Genomic DNA, 19,387 nt, shown 5'->3' with positions numbered 1-19,387 from the left:
ATTATTTTCCTTCTACTTCTCACTAAGGCATTGCCCCTATGTTGTTCTGACTCACGAAGTCCCCCAGAAACACGGTCGGCCTACAGCTGCGGTGCTAGTAAGTGCGGAAAAGAAACAAGGGGGCGTGAATACTTTTGCAAGGCACTGCTCCCACCCTGGCGCACGCTGTATTGATCAGCTCATGGCCCGAGTCTACGGAAGAGACAGAGCGGAAACGGCAGCCGTCCGGTCGCCTACCTGTGATGTTGACGTCCACGATGCCGGTGCGCGTCCCGATGCTGTTGGTGGCGTCGCAGACGTAGGTCCCGGCCAGGTCGTAGGTCACGGGCCCCTTGAAGAACAGAGTGTTGTTTTTGATCTCCACGTTGGTGGGCAGTGAGCCGTTCAGACTGCGGTAAAAAAAAAAAAAAGAGAAGGCGATGATGCAGACCACGTTAAAAAAAAGGCAGAATTACTCCCAACCAGAGGGGGAGAAAAAGAAAAATCTCTTCAGGACAATAATAAAAAAAAAAATTCAAATCTCTCGGGGTGAAAAACCCTGCATGTAGGGGTGAGATAAATACCAAGAATATTTGACAGCGCTGTATTTCAGATGTCATCCATCAAGTCCTAACAAAATTATGAGGACAGGGAATCCCAGCAGGTCCTAACAGGTAAGATATAGCTGATGCAGGAGGACAGGGTGTTTCGGCATGTGGAATACAAAACAGACAGTAGTGGTACGGAGGGGAAAGGGGGCTTCGTTCTCATCTACAGCCCAGCTCACATGGCTGAACTTAAAACTCAAGGGAGCTGTCAGGAGAGGCAGCTGATCAAGCGATAAACGCAGCCTCTACCAAAAAAAAAGAGCCGGGCTGTTTTTTGAGCACCGCTGCCCATTTCTCCTGCCTAAAAGGTGTTTGTCTTTATGGTTCGCTATCTCCGCCGCGCTCAGACTCGCCCCGTGTCCTTTTGATCAGGCCAGCCCACTTTAAGGTCACAGATCATGAACACGGGGAAACCCTCCGCTCCATTATTCGGACCCGCTTTTCTCAGCGCCCCGCCGGGCCGTAAAAGAGGTTTCGACTTTCACGACAATTAGCCGTTTCCCGTCGCCCCTTCCAGCCGATCGGCTTCAGCGGCCGCTCTGAATGGGGCTCGGGCTTAAGAAGAGTTACAATTGTGATAACGCTGAATAGTTCTCCAGCCCCAGTGTGGTGACAATGAGGACGCTGGCAGCAAAGATACTCTGTCATCACTCTCCCGGGTCAGAGAGAGAGAGAGAGAGAGAGAGAGAGAGAGAGAGAGAGAGAGAGAGAGAGAGAGAGAGGTGCTGCTGTGCCAGAACATTAAAAGCAATATGGTGCTCCATTTACTGAAGCGAAATAAAAACAGGATGAAATTATAGAGAGAAAACAAAATTAGACGTCATGCTAACAATGGACACAAATCAGGCACTTGAGCTGTTCTTTTAACAAGGCTCTTCCATAACATTGGCAGGGTGTGTAATTAATGTACCCTTACATGAAATGTACCGTATGATCAGGATCAGGACAGTTTTAAAACCAGATAAAAAAAACTTCTCACATGTTTGATTATTAAAATTCTGTAGTTTCTCAGACTCAGAAATCTCCAGAGTTCTTACTTTATTCTTATTTTTACCACTTTAAACAACAATTATTCAAGTTTACTACCGATTGTCTGCACTCTTCTGTAGTCTTGCTTGAGGTATGCAACCTGAGAAACGGATCGGATGCTAAATGGATGAATGGACACTTTGTTTTTGTATGAAATCAGAACACTAAAAGCACTTGAATACGACACTTTTCCAGAGTGTGTAGGAACCTTGTGGTTAGAACATATTTCAGAGTAAAAAGCAATAGAAAAAGCTGCGCTTGAGTTGATTTTCCACTGGTCACCTTAGTGAAGCAATTGCAATGGGACCACAAACAACCCTCAATACAGTATGTCACGATTCAATAATCAGTTAACTTGTGAACCTCTATCAAATGCTGAGTTCTGCAAAGCCCAATTGATTTGCTGCAGAAATGAAAGGCTTGCAAACTGCAATTCGCCACTGGTTCTGCCATGACCAGCAATGTCTGCATGAGTGAGTGAGTGTGTGTGTGCGTGTCTGTGTGTGTCACTGAGTGTGTGGGCATGAATGGAGCCTGAGGGGCTGCAAAATAAAAGCCTAACAAACAGCTTGAGAGTGATACAGATTCTTTGATGACTGGCTGGGCTCCTCGTGTATGCAGTGTCTGTGTATAGATGTTGGCGTGAGGAGGCTGCAGAAACCTCACATCTTGGTCTCACTATAAACTGCATCATTATTTCAGGAGGAAAAACTGCACTGGGGGGGGAACTATACTCTAAAACTAAAGGTAAAACTGATTTTTATGAAGCACACGCAAAGTATATGGACCGCTAACAGTAGGAGTGTCACGATACGTCAAACTGAAGCCAACTTTACATCGAGTTGTTTGAAACAAGTGTGAAATTTTAGCTATATTTGTGGGCAAACTAAGAATCTCCTAAACCTGTGTACTTTAGATTTTGAACTAGAGAACGATCTAATGTAATAGTGACTTTATTTGGGATTATTATGAAGCTACTAAAGAATGCCACTGAATGCATTTGTAGAATATCGCCATTCATTTCTTTCTTTGTTCTATTGCATACCAAAAATATATATATATATATATATATATATATAGATATAGATATTATTTAAAAATGGAGGCTTTTCCAATGATTATCTAGCTGGTTTCTGATAGCCAGCCTGACAAACAGTCATCATTAGCTGAATTTGTCAACACCACAGGGCAGCTTAAGAGCTACAACCTTTTTACTCCAAAATAAGAGTCTCCAACATAGAGACAATATGGTGTAAAGCTTAGCCACCCCCAACCCCCACCCCGCGCTAATGTCTGAAGATCATTATAAAACTTCCTCAGACAACATTTCTAACTGACAGTAACTGTTTACCACATCAAGGGGTAGACTTCCATTTTGGGGAGACATATTATTTTATTATAAAGACATTTTGAGGCACCTAGAAGTGTCCTGATGCATCTCAATAATATAGCTGAAATCAGAAAACGTTAAGTAGGTCCACTGGACTGGTTCTTCGTTGTTGAAAAGCTTCGTGTCCTATTCCAAGAGACTTCTTCAGTCTGAGGAATTTCAGTTAAACTCTGTTTCTTTGCGGAGTTGCTCAACAGGTTTAACGGTGACAATCAAAACTGATTGCTTGCGTGCAAAAGAGGACCATCAGTTTAGCAACCGATCGCTAATGCTCTGATGGCTGCCTATAGTTCCCGGGGTGGCTGAGACATGCTCGCAATAACAGCATTATAACTGATCCACGTCTTCTGGTCGACCTTTCCTTTCTATGTTTTCTCTCGCCTTACCTCCATCATTACTCATGTCTGTCCCAAGCAGAGGCCCCATGATCCCTCTACATGCATGAGGAAGAAACAGTGTTTTACCATTTTTATAGAGAAAAGACACATTAAACTATTTAAGCATCTAATAGGGACCATTGGGGCTAGCTTTGCTCAGTAGTTTGTGTGTATTCCTTAAGAATGTACATCCTTACGTTTGCAAAGAGATTTTCTTGAAATTGCTAACTTTTCAAAAAAAAACCCCACATGTTTTATTACAGTTCAAATGGATAGAAATTGGAAACCTGTCTTACTCACCAACTTTCTGAATGAATCTCAGGCACTTCTCTCAGTTCACTTATAAATAGCATCTTACACGTCTGTGTTCATCCCTGTATTGTGAGAACTCATTGCTGATATTTAATATAGCTTCTATGCTTTTGTGTACGTTTATTATTTCTGGCCGGCCAGTCCAGGATGTGAATCAGCTTATACTGCAGTTTCATCTCTAATTACAACACAAATTAGAAGTTTTTCTGTTGTCATTTTAGAAATGACAACAGAAAAAAAAAAATACAAATTAAATACAACTAAATTAAAACAGGTTGGTAAAGTTAATTCTTTAGCTTTGCCCACAAAATCTGTTATTTTTCCCTTCTTTAAATGATGGGATCTCTTCTTGTTTGTCAAATAAAAAGCGGTTGCATCAAATTCAAAAGCCAAATCCAAACATTCGAGTCCAACTAATTTTCAACACCACCATGTGGAAATACACAGAGCACTCATAAAATTATGTCTACCCATCTCAATGAATGGTGTATAAAGATTTCTGTGTTCTAACGAAGCAAAGGGCCATAAAAGACACTAAAAAGTCGTTTTAAGTGCCAACTGTTGTCCTTGGGTGGCAGTATGGGATTTGTTGCTAGTAGTTATACTTAAGTCAACTCGCCCTAAAGAGAAGCAACCGTGGGAGACATCCAAAAGAGAAAAGCATGAAGATATCCCTCTGAGATTCTGTATACTATCAGGGAAATGTTATTTAAGGCATATATTTAAATGAGACACATACACTCTTTCCATATTGATCTTTAAAAAAAATATTGCCATGGATTTCCTTCAGAATCGAACTCAAATGTCTGTGTGGCCATGAGGAAAGCCAGGACCCAAACAAGCCAACAAGTCAGGTATTTGTTGGGCCTCCAAACAGTCCAGATAACAATCTGAGGAGGATCTGATGGCATCTGTGAGAGACAAGCCTAATCCGACGGGATCCCACTCTGTCTACAGACAGTCTACCTACAGGAATGTGCTGGAAACGTCTCTGTGCGCAAGACAACTTCAGCTAGTCCTTCGCCACACTCGTTAGATTTTCTATAGTAGCAATATACAGATGACTGGTGTGAATTTGTGGTAACATCTACTTTTGGGGGGAATATAATTAAGTAGTCTTAGGGCGACAGTGGAGCAGGAGCTAGAAGTTTGTCCTGTAACTGGTGAGTTGCCGGTTCAACACCCCTCTCTAACTGTCTCAGTTGTCAGGGCCCGGTGGCACCGTTCGTATGGCAGCCAGGCTTCTGTCAGTCAGCCCCAGGGCAGATGTGGGTACAACGTAGTTCACCACGACCAGGGTGTGAATGTGTGAATGACTGAATGTAGTGTGACGCGTTCTGGGATCCTCCGACTTGATAAAGTGCTGTACAAGTACAGACCATTTACCGTTTTACCATTTATGAGGAGTGGGATGATTTTTTTTCCTTGTTACAATCGCACAGCATGACTGCACGTAAAAGTCCAGAACTAACAGAGGTAACTCAAAACGAAAGAAGAGAGACATTAAAAGGGAGCTCTGTCTCCATTAGCATAATTACCCAAATGTTTGTTCGTTTCTTGTTTGCACGGTTACTTGACTCCTCTGCAACTAGCAGTCTCTCACTCACAGACTGTTGTCTTGACATAGCAGTTAATCTCCTCTGTGATGTCAGGCGAAACCTAAGTACAGATCCTTTCAATGATGTTCTTAGACACTTCAATAACCATTGGGAAGTAGTTGCAGCAAAACATAAAACAAAACGGATTTACTATTCTGCAGAACTGTTCTGTTGGCCTGTATAAGACTCTTGTATGATAAAGCTGAGTAAAAATAACATTCATAGTTGTTTGGTGGTATAATGCTACATATTAGGTTTATATTCATTCATCCGGCTCACAAGACTAGAGTTTAACATTTTACAAAAAAAAAACACAATTTCTGATTTCACAAATAGAGAAAAGGTTTAGGAAGAACAATAAGTGTTTTAAGGAATCTGTAGTCAGGGTGGCATAAAGTCCAGCTTTGATAATCTATTGCCGTTTCTAAGGCTTCTCTGGCTGTGAGATGGTCCTACTGCCAAATAAGCATTTATGATCCTCTTTTTTGTGTTTGTGCGGAACAGCCGTTTACTTAAGGGCTGATAGTAAGCTATAAATCAGACAATAATTCAGTGTTTTTAGTCAGCCGCGGTGTACGGATATTTAGTTAAAGTGTATATCATCCTGTCAGCGTTTGTTTTTATTTTATAATGGGTACTCTGAACACTCCATTCCAAATATCTAAAAAATGGCCGGAGATAGTAGCTTTTATTAGTTTACTCCGTCAACACAGCCCCGGGGCAACAGAAGCAATTCTTCCTTTCTTACTTCAAAGCGATAGTCTAAACACCGTGTTTCATAGTCAATTTATTTATCTTTCATATTAGGTTAAACTTATTCCAAGACGCACGCTAACGTCAGCTTGGTACCGCTTCTGGAGAAAGATTTGATTTTGATGAGAAATGTTGGGAAACCTTTCTGCTGTGAGTTCTTATGGCACGGGAAAACATAAACATGGTCAAATTCAGTTTATTTGAAATGGAGAAGGAATAAGATTTACCGCAACTTTTATTACAGTTGATACGCATAATAGGAAAATATATGGTAAAGACTTTCAAATGCTTATTGAAGACTACTCTAATTAGTAGGGCAATCTGATCACGTGGTCTGCCTGCTGTCAGCTGCTTAACGGACGTTACCTTAACAAGACATGTATGGATCCTTTTTGCAACCAGAAATATTTCCAGATATATTTAATTAGTGTTTTTAGTGAGCAGGAAAGAAGTGAAAGACCTGAGGTATTCAGTAACAGGTGAGTGTGTGTGTCTTTCTCTGCGGTGTCATTAAAAGGACTTTAAACTGTAGGAACAGTGTGATGGAAAATCTTTGTGGTTTTAAATCTGCAATGTTTTGGAAAAAAAAAAAAAAACCTCTCCTTTGTATAGCTCAATGTCGGTAACCGGCCCATGTCTGAATCTAAGTTAAACAGATTTACACAGATTTTAAGAATAAAACCACAGTTGGTGGAAAACAACTGAGTAGAAAAGTAAACCGGGAATGAGGAATTAGTGGCTCATCATATTCTCCTAAACTTATAACCGCCTAAACAAAAGGCATCTCGAAAGCCTTTGTGGGCCCCATGACAGCAGAACTGGCCGCACTGTTTCAAGCAAACCAGGACCTGAACGTCCCTTTAAAAGGCCATTAAGTGACCATGAATTTCCTCCACAGCCACTGGCGACGGAGGAAATTAAGAAACAGTTGTCTTATTGTGGCCTTTAATCAACATGACTAATAGAATCTCATTTTCAGAACAGAGATAAGCAAGCCAGCTAATTAGAGCCGAGTTTGAAGTAATCACACTGTGAAATGCATTAATAACAAAATACAGATTTCTTGATTTATGCAGAGCTTTGTCTTTGAGAAACTGAAAATGCCTTTAAGGACGCGATGGGGTTTTCTTGTCTGCTGGAAAATAGCGTTTTAATGAAAGGGGGAAAATTATAAAGCCGGAGTTTTTATCACACAAGCGATCCAGTGGTTAGTGATGATAAAAAAGTAAATACAAATCTTCAGCCACATTTTTTCATCCCGCGCCCACTTAGAGAACTAAAGGACGCCCTGAAAACAAAACGTTTTAAAAACAAACGACAAAGTTCCAACAGCACGGATCTTCCCGCCCGGTAGCCCTAGTTGTGAAATAGTTCTAGAGGCTCAGAGACGAGGACTGTGTGTATTTTTAGGTTCAGAAAAGAAATGATGAGAAATATGCATCTGCGGATGGTAAAAATAACAACGGTATGTGGGACGGTGTATAAAGAAACTCATAGACTCAATAGTACAGCTGGAAGTATGGGGGGGGGGGATGAAAAACACGAGTATTTGCGCTAAAAACATTAGTCCTAATTAGAATTGGCTACACCTTCTCGTGGGCGTGTTGATGATGCTGTCCTGCCACATCGTTCCACCACAGCCTTGTGCTGACCTCCACAGCGGAGCCCAGGGGAACCTTCACAACAGATTTGGCTTCTCGTTTTCAGTGCGCCAATGGCCGTCCTCTCCGATCCGTCAGCGCTGTGCCCTCGTCTTCCCGTATCACGTCTCGGCACCCTCCTCCCCTTCCCTTCCCAACCCGTCTCTCTTTGCTTCAGATGCATGCAGAAAATGAATGATCATCCTTTCTTGTTTTGCGTTTACATCAGGGTTTCTCCTCTGAGACATACACCGATGTGCAAGGAAGAAAGGTGGAGAAAAAAAAAAACATACCTGCAGACGTCTTATTAAAACCTAATAGATGTAAAATGTACACCGAGGCCATAATGGTGGACTAAATCAACTCCAATGCAGGGTCGTTACGCTCCACCTCACCTTCATGAAGCGATTAAAGGAAACGCTGCAGCATTTAGCTCTTGGTTTGGACACATAATGTAAAATAAAATGTTGATGCATTCGTTCTAAAATCCAACTCCATTTGATTTTTTTGCTGATTCAGCTACGGCAAAAACCTCCGTATGTACAATGCCAGGGAAACATTTCCAGACACTCATCTCTGGATGGGTGCTTCTGGGTTGGGGGAATGGTCGGGGTGCACCGTGGGGTCTTTGTGCTGCACTCTCCAAACCTTTGGGGGCTTACTCTGAGCCGACAGTTTCAAATGGTCATAAAATCCCAGCTCCCCATTTACTAATTTTTACTTATTGCTACTCATACTTTGTATTTAAAATTATTTAATTTTTAACATTAGAATTATTATCATAATTATCATTTTGCTTATTAGTATTACTTTAATTGAGGAAGCATTTTCTCCCCTCTTTCTGTTGTTGTAGTTGTTATAGTTATAGTTGATTCCTGACCATAAAATTATTTTATTTACCATATCAATCAACACCAATACGGCACTGTGCAGAGCTAATAGACTACACTGAACTCTTTAATTTAATTATATTTACACACATCTTTGGTCTGTTAACTTATTCTTACTGGCCTTGTCTGTCTTGTTTACCTCACAATAGAAAAAAAAAGAATAACAAGGGAGAGTATTTAGGTGAAAAAAAACAACAGCAGGATTTTAAATATGGTTTAGATAAAATGTTTGTGAAAATATCAGGCTGACCTCAATGAAAGAGATGATCAGTTTTACTTTCTGTGCCTGTTTTTGTTTATTTGGTTCTTTTTTTTTTTTAAAGCCAGATCTCACTCCGCCCTTTGGGGAAATTACTACCAGTTTTCACCAGACCAGATTTATTTCTGGTCTGGTGAAGCAATATCTGAGTCACAAATATTGCTTGTATTGCAGAATCAGCTGCTATTTTCTCTGATTGTAATTTGCACAAATAGACATTTTTTCTCCTCCTAAAACCCCCCCAAACAAACCAAATCATGGGCAAGAATCTTAGGAATTCAGGACTTACATTCAGGCATTCAAACTGTCCTTTTTGTAGGATGAAAAAAACAAAACAAAAAAACATCTTCAACCATTTGTAAAATCAGTAAGTTTGAATATAAGTGTAGATATTGCCTAAAACGCGCAGATTGAAATGTATACATACAGGCTCAAATACATACAAACATCCCATCTGATATCTACAAAAAAAAAAAAAATGTAGTTTAGCAGTTTGCAGAGAAACCGAGGGCTTTTTATAGCCATCTACAAGCTTTGGGCATAATTCTGGCAGGAGATCTGGCCACTCTGCTTGGCAGAATTGGGAAGCGCTCGTTTAAATCAGTTGGTTTCCTGGCACAGACAAAACCTTTTAGGCCACATCAATAAACTGAATTTTGTGTTTGTCTGGGATGATAATAACCTGTTGCAAAGACCTATTGTGTCCACTTTCACAAGCCATGGATTAAAGATAAGCTGATACAATTTTAAATATCTGCTTTTCATTCAGGTAAATGTCTTGGTGACTTTAAATACTGTTTTATTCAAGAGAAAGTCCTGGTCATAAAGGAAGTAAAACACAATGTTCTTCAACTTCCATCCATTTTTAACACCGACCATCATCATGGTGCTGACACCAAGATGCTCCACAGCTGGTAGAGCACTCTTGAATTTTTTGTAGTTTTGTCCAAATATGTCAATCTTTATCTTTTCTGACAATTAACTTTCTGTTCTCCAGAAGCATGACTGGCTACACATTTCAGTGAAGTTTGAAGAAGGTTTGGAGCAGTGACCTCTTTTTTGGCTGGCATCCTCTCAGTCCAGTTTGCAACAATCTTGTGCCTTGATTGTTCCTGAGTTCTTCATTCTAACCAACTTTGTTTTCTCTAAAAGACGCAGTCTGGGTCAGATCAGACTGATGTGGTTGGGCAACAGGCAATGATACCGTAATTGAATCAATGCTTGATTTTGGATTATATATATATATATATATATATATATATATATATATATATATATATATATATATATATATATATATATATGTATGTGTGTGTGTGTGTGTGTGTGTGTGCGTAATATTGTGGGAGACCAATCCGATTAAACAAGCTCCACCATTTCTGCTCAGAAGATTTGCAAATGTTGAGCAAGAATCTTTCCGATTATTCTTGTTACTGGCAAGGCACATGTGTTTTTCTGTGCTAACTGACATGTTTCCAATAATTAGTGAGGGTGTACCTAGATATTTCCAAACTAAATTCCAACTTGTGCACCCATTTCTGGTTCTTAAACATAACTGAAGCTGTTTGTCGTATATTATTTCAGCCTGAAAACAACTGGCCAAATGCAGTGGTAAAGGTCCAAAATCAACATGGCATCCATGCCCAAACACCGATACTGTAACCTCCATTATTTACATTCCTCAAGGATTACTTCTTACCACTTATCAGTTCTGGAATCTCTTGCCGTTATTCTAAGTGCTTATTTAGAAATCCCCCAGCATCTGTATCGCTTCTTCCTTTTTTTGCGTTCGCTGTGATCATCACGGAATCAGAAATACCGATCTCAGCCAGTATGATGGTTTAATCTACAACTTCTCGGCTTCAGTAGTCCCCTCAGTGTGTCGGGGATGAGCCGCCGCCTCCATGCCCTGCTGGGAATACAACAGCGCGAACAATAACGCTTTCTCACCTCACTACCTGCATGTTGAGCCCAACGACTTCAAAGCAAAACAGCAAACACAAAGTGTGCACCGTTCGCATTTATCTCTCAGTATCTGTGACCATCCGGCAGACAGGGGTGTGTGTTGCTGCTGTAATAGGCCCCTTTGTGCCGTGCCTCTGGTTTTATCTTCATTACCTGTTTTACAACCAAACACGAGGCTGCCGCTTCTATCTCGGATGATTGGTTTCTCGTGTATAAAATTGTCGGTAAAGTGTGCTTTCGCTCAGCATTCCTACTCTGGGAAATGACCCTCCTGTGCCTCAGCAACACCTCGACATGAAGATTTAGTTTGCCTCACAAATCTGAGGCGAGCGAGACAGCGCGCAGCCACGCCACGTCTATGTTTCCTGAGCCCTTAAGGGCTTTAAGTCACACTCACAGTTTCCACTGGTAGATCGTCACCGGGGGGTTGGCGTCGGCCCTGCAGGTCAGCTGAACGTTCTGACGGTTCAGGTACCAGTTCCCATCAAACCCTTCGATCTTCACCTCAGGTTCATCTGCAAGGAAGGCACACTGGTGTCAGCTCGATCCCTCCAGAACCTGATAATAACACTTTTAGGGCTGCGTCTTTGCTGAAGCGAGGAGGATATAAAACAGTTGAAATCAAAATGTGTAGGTAAATTGTGTTGAAAGACAAATTAATTGTTGTTTTTTATCAATGACAATTAAATCAGAATGCACTTTTCCGGATTTTAGGTCAGTCAGGATTCCAAAAAAACGTCATTTTTAAAATTCTTCCATTTGGGAAGCTTACATAGATTTATTATTTGCTAAAACTGCATTTAAACTGCATAATGTAGCTCAAACATTTTGGGTATCCTTACGCAAGCTTCTCACAATAGTTTCCCATTCCTCCTGACAGAACTAAATCAGTTTCGTAGACCACCTTGGTCTCACACATTTTCTAGTCTGTCCTAGATTGTTTATGATTATGATGGCTGGGCACCAGCCGCTCTAAAACACTGACTTTGTTGTCCTGAAACAAATCTTTAGGTAATATATTTGAATGCTTAGGGTAATTTGGAAGATCGCGTTGAGCCTGAGCTTTCATTTTCTGGTAGGGATGAACAATATATTGTGATTATTGTTTTTAAAGAGATATAGGATGAGACTATATTGTTTATATCGAGATAGTCTATGTTGCATTTTAATCATACTTTTGTGTATTCCAGAGGGTTATTTCTTCAGCTGTTTCTCCTTTGTTTAACAAACAGCTGTTTGTTAAACAAATTTGCCGTTTAGGATAAAGCTTTGATATTATTCTTGATCCATATCGCCCCCAGCCCTACTTCCTGGCTGACGTGTGCAGATGTTACTCCGATATTTCTAAAAAAATGTTCTTCCCACGTCATCTCGTCGTTCTCCCCTGCAGCAGAAACATTCCTACAACATGATGCTTTCCCCTCGGTGGGAAGAGCTGCGAGATATGTGAGCTTCCGTCAGTTTCGATCCAAATTAATGATGATCACTAGGACCAAGCATTCTCAGCTTTATTTTAGTCAAACCACAGGACATCCCCGGGTGCATTTAAAAAAACATAATCGGCCTTTATTTTGGGTTTCTTTTGGAAAAATTCCTCTTCCTCTCTGAGTGTCCTGGTTAAGCGGTGGGTACTGACACTCTCTTACCAGCTGCAGCCAGCATCCTCACAAGGTCTTTTATTTTGTTTTATTCGTTCTAGGGCTTGATATGTACATTTGTACCCAACAGTATACCAAATTGGTGGACATCCACAATTGTCTTCCTGATATCTTGGCTGATTTTGTTTGATTTCACTCACATTGTCACACAAATAAGCAGTGTGTTTGCCTTAAAATACATCCACAGGAAGTCTCCTAACTGAAATTATGTGAATAAATAGTATATGAATTATTGAGAAGCATGCAAACCAGGGCGTCACCTATGCTTAAAGGCAAAGACATCCTAATGTGCATATTTTCACTTTGAAGATAAACACTCTGGCATTTAGCAGACAGAAAATACTTTGGTAATCTTAACTGATCAGAAACAGGAAACGTTCAGCCTGATTGCATGTCAGAAATTAAGTTAAGAAAAAGTAATACCAATGTCTTTAAACATCTGGTGAGTAACCGCTGTAACACAGTTGTGTCAAGTTTGCTAAAAGAATGAAATCTTCCAATCATAATAGCAGAAAGGTTCTGGATCCTTGTGTTTCAGCACAGATTTTTCTCTCTATAAATATTTAATCTATAATTGTTGACTTGAAATGGCCAATAATCTTGTTTACTGCATGCTTCAATGGCTGCAATCACCACTAGAAAAACAAAACTTTTGATGGGAAGAGAGAAAAAAAACAAACTTTTACAACAGAGCGTTTCTTACACTGCACGTTGAGCACCACGCTTTCGGTGATCCGCTCACTTCGGTACATCACGATACAGGTGAGCTTCTGTTTGTGGGTCTCGCGGCTCGGGATCACCACGTAGTTGCTCCGCACCGTCACCGTGCCGTTTGGGTTGCGATACTCCTGGAGGCTCGCTTCCCCCTTCAACCTCGTGTCCCACTTGATCACGCTTTGGGGTTTCCCGTTGGCTGAAATGCAGGTGGCGACGGTCGTCTTGCGCTTCGGAGCCCTGGCCACGATAGTTGGGGACGTCAGGGTCATTCGCGTCATCGGCCGAGCTGTTGGGGGGGAAAACGAGAACCATGACCATCAAGCTAAAAGCTTCGAGCAGACTGATGAAGGTGGACTGATACAGCAGGAAGCCTTAACTAAGGTATATTTAGTACAGTAACAAGGAAGCCTTTCAACTGAGACAGGAGAGACAGACTTAAAAACTTTCTCTTCAGAATCAGAATCCGTTTTGTTTCCCAGATATATGTGCACAAATGAGGACTTTGTCTCTGGATTGTACAATTCTTGCAGTGTGCTTACTCGTAAAACAACATAACAACATCCTAATGTACTAATAAAAGTCAAACAGTCTGCAGCATGGAGAACACTTTTGAATACACTATAAAAAGTGGACAGGTTGAGACAATAATGCAATGGTGCCATGGGCAGAGTGCAAAGGAAGCAGGAATGAATATAATTCCCATTGTAATACACATATATATATATATATATATATATATATATATATATATATATATATATATATATATATATATATATATATATATATATATTTAATACCACTTATAGTCATTGTAAGGTTGAGCTGTTTCAAATTCATAAATTTAACTACATTTTAATCTGACTGTTAGCATTTCATGTATCTGAAGATTTTATTTTATGTAAAAAGTCAGTCTTTAGACAGAACATGACTGAAATGAAAATACCTCTTAAAAAGGTAAAAGTCTCAGGAAGAGACACAGACAGTGGTGAGTTATTAGTCACGCTAACTATGCTAACCACGCTCATCATGCTAACCATGCTAATCACGCTAATAAAAGGCTAAAGACAGTGACATTTCAACTCCATGTTTTTGTTTCTTGTTTCCAAATATAGGAAAACCCTGTTTCATAGCGACTCCTCTGTCGCAGACACAGGGTAACATTGCCTCTGCTTCCAATATAAATAATTAATAAACGTTCATGGCTGGAAGGCTAGAAAAAAAATTGTTAAAGTACTGGCTATTATAGTTCTTAAAGAGAAATCACAATGGGCTAAATCAGTATTAGCAGATCAAAGCTTCACATAACCATAAGATGGAAGTACAGGACACAGGAGTCTGATCAGTGGATCTTCATTAAAAAAAAAATCTCTGTGAGGAAGAAGTGTGACTACTCCATCTACATCGAGTATATGAAGTAGATTAAACTAAAGGGCTGGGATGAAAATGGTGTTAAATCCAGCCTCTTTCCCTCCTCAAAGGCGAAGGAGTTGTCAAAGCTGCATTTGCCTACCCAAATTCACAGTCATCCAATTTCAGTCCTTTGTGGGTTGCCAATTAGCAATCTACTTTCGCTACATCAAAAGGCAGGCTCGAGTCTAAGCGAATGCATAACTGAAAGGGAGCAACGAATAGGGCCCTTTGAACGCTGATGGTTGGTTATCTGCATGCAGGTTTCTGACGTTCATGGAGATGTTACTGTCTAAAAAGTCCTGGAAGGCTCAGTGGCATAAAAAAATGGGAACTCAGAGCTGACAAAAAGTGCACAGGCAACAGGGACTTCTCAAGTCAAGTGTTTTTTTTTCTCCCCTTTTTACTGGAACTCAATAGAAAAAAAAAAAACACTAGCACTTAATTACTAATTAACTCTCTAATCGGAGTTAGCCAACAACCTCCTCAAAATTGCCTCTTCTCAAGATAAACTACATCTCAAGGACTGCCTTTTTTCCTGCTGGATGAGTCAGTTAGAACCAAATTACACACTCTGAAGTGGCCTTATTGATTTCAGCCTCACCTTTCACTTTTATTGACAGCTGTCTGCGGTGGCTTCCTGTTTTATAATCTCATTTTAGTGTTAACATGGCCATCATCACACGAGGAGTGCGATTGTCACAACATGGACACTATGTCCGGCAGTGGAACGAGGGCCTCGGAGACCGACTGGGCCACAGGGGTCGCGGATTCGGTTCAACTGCATTGGCCTTCGCTGTAAACAACACAGGTGCTGCCTTGCAAAGGTTTTCACCTCCCTTTGAGGTTTTCCACATTTTGTAGTAAAAGAAAGTATTTTCTTTTCGATTTCAAATAAACCGACACCCGGTAGTGCATAAATGTGAAGAAGGAAAATGTTTAATGCCTTTTATGCTTTTCTCACAAATAAGAAGTGTTTGATACATTTGTGTTCAGCACCATTCTGATAGAATATCAGAATATCAAGCATATGCTTGGACTTAAGCCACTCCATTATAACACAGGCAGTATGTTCAGGGCTGTTGTCTGTCAGAGGGTGATCCTCCTGCAGCATCAAACTGGTTTCCTCTAGTACTACTAGTACTACTAAATTTAGCTCCATCCATATTCCCATCAACCCGTCCCTGCTGAGGAAAGGCATCCTCACAGCATGATGCTGGCACCATCGTATTTCACGGATGGAGATAACTGCTGTCTTCTTCCCACTATTTCACAAAGAGACGAGTTCTGGAGTTAATGGCTAAAAGTTGACGGCATTTTCCCACCTGAGCTGTTGATCTCTGCAGCTCCTCCACAAATACCATGTGCCTCTTGTGTTTTTTTGGGTCCCTTGGTAGGTTTTTCAGATAACGGATTGAACAGTGATCTGTAAGATACCCTCTGTTTACTAATTAAGTGACTTCTGAAGGCAATTTGCCTTTGTTTGTGTTTTTGTTTTGTGTGAAAAAAAAATTAAAACCACATATCCCTTTTCGTCACAGCTATGCGCTGCCTTGTGTTTGCCTGACAAAAATGACCATTAAAGATCATTGAAGTCCGTAGATGTCATGCGACAAAATGTGAAAAGGGGTGTGAATACTTTTGTGAAGCCCTGGAAAACCCAAGCTGGGCCAAAACTGGAAATCCAATTGGCCTGAGATCCTCTAAAATATAACCGGGCTTAAATTAGGACAGAGGCTGTCTCAAAGGAACATTTAGGAGCAGACTTGGCATTTCCACTGGAGGAATTTTGCTCCACTCAGTATTTGATTCAGAAAAAAAGCGTTCAGGTTCTGCCTTAAGTCAAAAAGAAAGCTGATGTGAGTGGCATGTATTAGATCACCCATGTGGCTCATCAGATAAGCCAAAAGGCTGTTTGAAGAAACCACTTCTTAACTGATGTCAAGATGTCTAACCTGTTTCATTTCCTTGCTGAACGTATCTGATTCAGAGTAACTCTTGTGCAATATGTTCTGGTAAATCTACATTTGTTCAACACCTTTTTCGCTTGTAGCAGCAGTCAGGTGTGGTTTAAATGCATTTCCTTTTTTACCAAATTCATTCCATTAAATTTAACGATTGAGGCTTTGCTATGATTATTTTCTGTCTAAATTCGAAAGAAAATGTGTGATTGACCGAAGCAAAGAGATTCACATAAAACATATCTACCTCGATTAGCAAACTCAAGCGAAGAGAATACCAAACACAAACAAGTATGTCAACGAATGAACCTTGGATTCCCCCTTCTGATAGAAGCGTTATTGATGTCTCTGATCTGGCTTCCTTGAGCAAAAAAAAAAAAAAAAATGTGGAGTACTCTCAAGCATTGTAAAAATGTCCTACATCAAAAGAAAAACTTATCTTTCACCACAAAAACATCCAGAACCATTTTTTTCCCCCCATCAGCCACTGTTTCTATAGAAATTTATCTTAGATTAGGCCTTCGTTATAAAGAAAACCGACCATATAAAAAAACTAAAATGGAAAAGGAAATAAAAACAGTCAATGCAGTTGAATTAGAACCAGTTGGTAATAGGACTCGTAAGGTTTCCTTACCGAACACAGTGAGGTTGACCATGTTCTCCCTGTTGCCCGCCGGGAACGTGGTGTACTCGCAGATGTAGGCCGCCTCGTCGGACAGCTGCAGGTTGGAGAACACGATGGTGGTGTCCTCCAGCGACGGCGGGCGGTAGCGCACCGCCGCCTGCTTGAAGCCCACGCGCTCCTTGAAAGGCGGCAGGACGGACACGCCCAGGGCCGGGTTGGCGATGGCCACGTTCTGCTTGGTGCCGTTGAGCAGCTTCTGCCAGGTGACCTGGGAGATCTTCACCGGCGGGTTGCTGTTGACGAAGATGCAGCGCAGCTCCACCTGGTCGCCCACAAAGCCGGACTTGCTGGGGTCCATCTGTACGCTCTGTCCATTCACGCCTAAGCAGAGAAGAAGAAACAGAAGTTCAAGGCCGAGCGCACTCACAGTCCACCTCATGGATTCAGCCACACACTCCTCTGAGGCAAGATATATCTATTCCCTATACCTCAGTGAAAAAAAAAGTTGGGAACATGCTATTATCATAATGGGCACATCCATACAGCCCCGTCTTTGTCTACGAGGCTCCTGTTTCTGATGAGATGGGCGGGTCGAGCGAGAACCAATGCATCGCTAATGAACAAGTACAAGGGCAGAGAGTTGGAGCCAAGTCGCCGAGTGCCGCGCTTCCCCTCCATCCCGCCCAGCAACACACCGGGTAGCCCATTGTAATTTTAATTACTTTTTACACACAAATACCTCAATGATTGCCTGGAGCCCCTATTAAAAGACACAATGTGGAGTCCGTGCAAAACAATGAGAAGGCACGCATTAGCTATAATAAAAACCCAACAATCACACACACCTCTTCCTTTCTGCGTATCCCTGTAGGGAGGTCGGTGGCAAAAAAAGAAAAACAATCAGTTCGAGAGGACGGATGATTAATCTCATCTGTTCTTCTGAATTTATTGCATGCAGCCCCCTGCATTTGTTCAGACCCTTTAAAAAAAAAAAAAAAATATATATATATATATATATATATATATATTAAAAAAAATAACTTAGGTTTTTATTACAGCAGACATGCTTTTTAGTATGCTTATTCGGTGGGGGGAAGAATATTAATCATGGAATAATTTTTTTTTTTCAAAGCAACACTTTTATTGGCCCCCGTAACAACTGCTGCGCAACAAATATAAAGAAAGCCTTTTTGAACGCATATTTATTTAATTTTTTTCATTGGGGCGTTTAAATAGCCAATCCTTGTTGCGGCATGAAGAGTCAGGACACAGAGCCATGTTTCTCTTGGCCAAGCTTAAAATTACAGGGAACTATTCCATTCAAGTAAAGCATATGCGGTTTGATCTTCATACTGTAAGTCGGGAAGTACAAGGAAATAGTTAACCGACGAAACCAGCCCATATCCAACGTTTAAACTAACTGGAAATATGACAAACAAGAATGGACAGGAACTCGTTTGCTGTGGCAACAGGCGGGGTGAGGAAGACGGTATGGGCGGAAATCTCCAACCCTCATAAGGTCAATTAAAAAAAGCCCAAAAATTTAGGATTTTTTATTTTTATGGAGGAAAATCATTTAATTTTTTTTTTTTTTAAGGAGTTTAACGTTTTTATAGACTTTTTAGTTCTCTTTAACTGGAGGTGTCAATAAATGTGCTGGGGCGTTTTGTGTATTCACCAAATGCTGAACTGGACTTTCTTAAGGCCGTTCTTCTCACACCATTTATTTAAAGTTTGTGCACATGATGGCATATCTAAAGAAAAACATATTTCACGTGCGTCTAAATGTGAAAGAAACAAAAGCCTGCTGCCTTTTTCCAGCGGTCATTGTATATACCGTACATATTATTCATCACTTATCACTCTTACAGGTACTTTAAGTACAAATGCAATATTTTTAAGACCAACAATCCGGAAATTTAAAGGGTGAAGCTCAATACGACACCACTGTGTGATGTTTAAGGCTTTGTAATTTGAATGTTATCGCTGTGACATTTTCAATGCCTTTATAGAAATTTTGCAGCCAATGTGCGATTTACATGCCGTTTCTAAGTTTGGTTGCAGCGGCAGCAAAAACTTTTAACCACGTCTAAAAGATTCTTCGGCTGTCTGGTTCAGCCGGATACATCCTAACACACAAAGCAATATTAGATGCATTAAAAGGTGATGCTGGAGCGTTATTTACTTAAAGCTGTGTATCTTAAAGACACCACTGA

General features: G+C 40.7%; 1 protein-coding gene across 7 annotated transcripts in view; it reads right to left on the bottom strand.

Moving 5' to 3' along the window:
• Window positions 1-19,387, bottom strand: part of nectin1b (nectin cell adhesion molecule 1b) — a 263,771-nt gene that overhangs the window by 170,580 nt on the left and 73,804 nt on the right. For all 7 annotated transcript variants that reach the window (XM_021319369.2, XM_036149602.1, XM_021319370.2 and 4 more), the window contains exons 2-5: window positions 17,181-17,552; window positions 13,162-13,461; window positions 11,198-11,315; window positions 238-389 (exon numbers count right to left, since the gene is read on the bottom strand). In XM_021319369.2, coding sequence (XP_021175044.2) covers window positions 238-389; window positions 11,198-11,315; window positions 13,162-13,461; window positions 17,181-17,552 — 942 coding nt within the window. The remainder of the gene's footprint in view (window positions 1-237; window positions 390-11,197; window positions 11,316-13,161; window positions 13,462-17,180; window positions 17,553-19,387) is intronic.

This window comes from Fundulus heteroclitus, chromosome 18 (assembly GCF_011125445.2).
Source record: "Fundulus heteroclitus isolate FHET01 chromosome 18, MU-UCD_Fhet_4.1, whole genome shotgun sequence".
Lineage (NCBI taxonomy): Eukaryota > Metazoa > Chordata > Actinopteri > Cyprinodontiformes > Fundulidae > Fundulus > Fundulus heteroclitus.
Note: the sequence above shows the minus strand (reverse complement) of the source record. Positions and strands in the feature narration are given on the sequence as shown.